Genomic DNA, 2,973 nt, shown 5'->3' on the forward strand with positions numbered 1-2,973 from the left:
TAGGTTAAGAGTTTATGTTTCTGGACCATAGCCCTCAGCGGTGCTTAATTCAAAAGGAAGAAACCCCAAGAGAAAACCTGATCCTCTCTGGGAGAGGTTAGAACTGGCAGGTAAAGTATCTGAGGGGCTGAGGATTGTAGAGCCTTATGTTGATTGGCTGCTAATTATGTCATTCCCTTTACTGCAGCTTTTATTTCTTTATATATTTATTTTTAACCATGGCATTTTTCTTAGCTTAACAGGAGAAAAAATGAGAAAAGAGCATAAACCCTATTCTGAAAAGTCCCCCCTACCTGGGGGGAAAGTAATCCCATGACATGTTTTCTTTTTTCTCCCAGCATTTTTATCGAGGTGAAAATAAATAGCAGATTATAAGGAGGTAAAGAAATTACTTGTTTTTATAAAACTAGAGGAGCATTTGTAAAGAGGTGATTATCAAGCTAAAGAGGCGATTATGTCATTTCACTCCAACATCTTTACTGCAAAATAAGAAAAACACTACCATGTTTACTTTGAAAGGTTTTGTGAATATTAAGTTTAAATTACCGCTTGTAAACTGCATGAACACTAGATACATGAGAAATAGGCTACTCGTCCAGGAAGACAGAATCCATGCAGGATCCAGTATTAGGATAGTATCTCTGAACATAAGTTAAAAAAAAAAAAAGTAGTTATCTCTAGCAGAAAACAGATCAGGACCACATACATACCTGCCTTTCTCATGTGTTTTCTGAGTACCAGGTAACTGACTACGACTTCCCAGAACAAGCTGCCTCATATCACAACTTTGCCATTCCGAACGGCCCTGAGCCCCTTCTCTTCATTGCAATTTGAAAACTGTCTCTTTGAACTGGTTTGAGTTAACCCTTGGCACAAAGAGGCCATGATTTCCAGGTCCCACAGGAAGGAAATACATGATTGGCATGAGAAAGTCTGTATTCAGAAGGAGGAAGATGAAAAGACAACATACAACATGGGTTTGTTTGAAAACATTCTATTTTGTAAATCACATATTTTATTTCAAGCTATATACAAGAAAAAGATCTAGTCCTAGTGGTAAGAGGCTGCACTGCCATCCCAAAGGTTGTAACTGAGTTGAACACAACTCATAGCGACCCTATGAACAAAAGGCCTGAAGCCCCTCTTACAACTATCATCATTTATCAAAGTTCATAGAGTTTCCAGAGGCATGTTGTTTAGGAAGTGGATAGTTCAAATCCATCATCGTCTCTGCAGGAAAAAGGATAGGCAATCTCCTTTTATGTGATTTACTGCCTGTGAAAACCTGCTGGGGGCAGTGGGGGGGGGTGTCAACGATTGGTTGATTTCAACTCAGTGACACACAACAACAGCAATCCAGAATACAGAAAGAGTTTTTACTATTCAAAAGTGAAAAGGTAACCAAAAAAATGGACCAAAAAAAAAAGGGGGGGGGGAAGGTCTTGAATACACATTTCTACAAAGAAGATATATAAACAACCCAAAAGAGACATGAAAAGATGCTCAATGTGATTGGTCATTAAAAAACCTAGTTGCTATTGGGCCAATTCCAAGTGATGGCAAATCCACATGTCAGAGTAGAGCTGTACTTCATGGAGTTTGCAAGGCTGTGACTGTTCTCAAGTAGACAGCCAGGCTTTTCTTCTGAGGTACCTCTAGATGGGTCCAAACTGGCAATCTTTCTGTTAGTAGTCAAGTGCTCCACCATTTGTAGCACTCAGGGTCTTCCTTCTACTAGTCATTAAAAGCAAAACAAACAATATGTTACCAAAACTTATGTTACCATAAAGTCAGTACTGACTCATAGTGAACCCTCCAATGGATTGGTGAGATTGTAAATCTTAATGTGAGTCTGCTCATCTTTCTCCCTCACAGGAGCCGGTGGACTTCAGCCAGAGTTGCTCCGCCCTGTGGTTAGCAGTGCATCCCATACTGCATACCACAGTAATGGCAGCCTAGATGTCTTTAGTCATTGTTGTTGTTGTTTGGTGCCATTGAGTTGAATATGACTCACAGTGACCCTACAAACAACAGATCTGAATCCTGTACTATCCTGTGCCATCCTCATCATCTCTGACACACTTGAACCCATTCCTTACTGAGGGTCGTCCTCTCTTTCCCTCACCCTCCACCCTTCCAATTATAATGTCCCTGTCCAATGAATGGCCTCTCTTAGAAACATGCCCAAAGTATGTGAGACAAAGCTCTGTCATCTTTACCTCCAAGGAGCGCTCTGGCTGTACTTTCTCCAAGACATATCTGTTTGTTCTTTTGGCAGTCCACAGGATGCTCTTCTCCAACACCACAGTTCAAAGACATCACTTCTTCTGTCATCCTTCTTCATTAGCTAGCTTTCAGAAGCATAGTAAATGATGGAAAAGACCATGGCACGAATCAGGTGCACCTTAGTCTTTAAACTGAAATCATTGATCCTCAGTAATATGGAGAGGTCCCCGACAGTAAACTTGTCCAATGCAATACATCTCTTAATCTCCTGATTTCTGGTGCAGGGGTGTTGACTGTTAACTCAAGTAAGAAAAAAATCATTGACATTTTAAATATTTTCATCAGGGGAGAATTTTTGTCTTGCTGATGTTGAGATGTAATCCATATCAAAGGCTGTATGTAGTCTTTGATCTTCTGCAGTAAGCCTTTCCATTCCTCCTCATTTTCAGAAAATATTCAAATTATCAACAATGGGCTCAAACATGTCAGAGATGATGAGCATGCCACAGGATAGGTCAGGGTTCAGATCTGTTGTTCACATGGTCACTGTGAGTTGTACTCAACTTGATGGCACCTAACAACAGCAAAGCAATTTCAACTTCTCCATGCTTCCATTCATCCTTCTTTCCTCTTTCTGCCTTCTTTTGAAGCAATCACTTGCTCAACAGAAGAAAAGATCTATTGCGCCACTCTGATAAAATTTGTTGTTGTTGTTATGTGCCGTCGAGTCGTTTTCGACTCATAGCG

The 2,973-nt window shown here is 40.3% G+C and overlaps 1 protein-coding gene across 1 annotated transcript in view; it reads right to left on the reverse strand.

The window, feature by feature from the left end:
- LOC102850735 (scaffold attachment factor B1-like) overlaps window positions 1-2,973 on the reverse strand; it is a 10,007-nt gene that overhangs the window by 1,105 nt on the left and 5,929 nt on the right. Inside the window, exon 2 of the mRNA XM_006903411.1 lies at window positions 149-196. Within this exon, the coding sequence (XP_006903473.1) occupies window positions 149-196 (48 nt within the window). The remainder of the gene's footprint in view (window positions 1-148; window positions 197-2,973) is intronic.

This window comes from Elephantulus edwardii, unplaced genomic scaffold (genome assembly GCF_000299155.1).
Source record: "Elephantulus edwardii isolate Elephantulus edwardi_28Jun2011 unplaced genomic scaffold, EleEdw1.0 scaffold00666, whole genome shotgun sequence".
Classification (NCBI taxonomy): domain Eukaryota; kingdom Metazoa; phylum Chordata; class Mammalia; order Macroscelidea; family Macroscelididae; genus Elephantulus; species Elephantulus edwardii.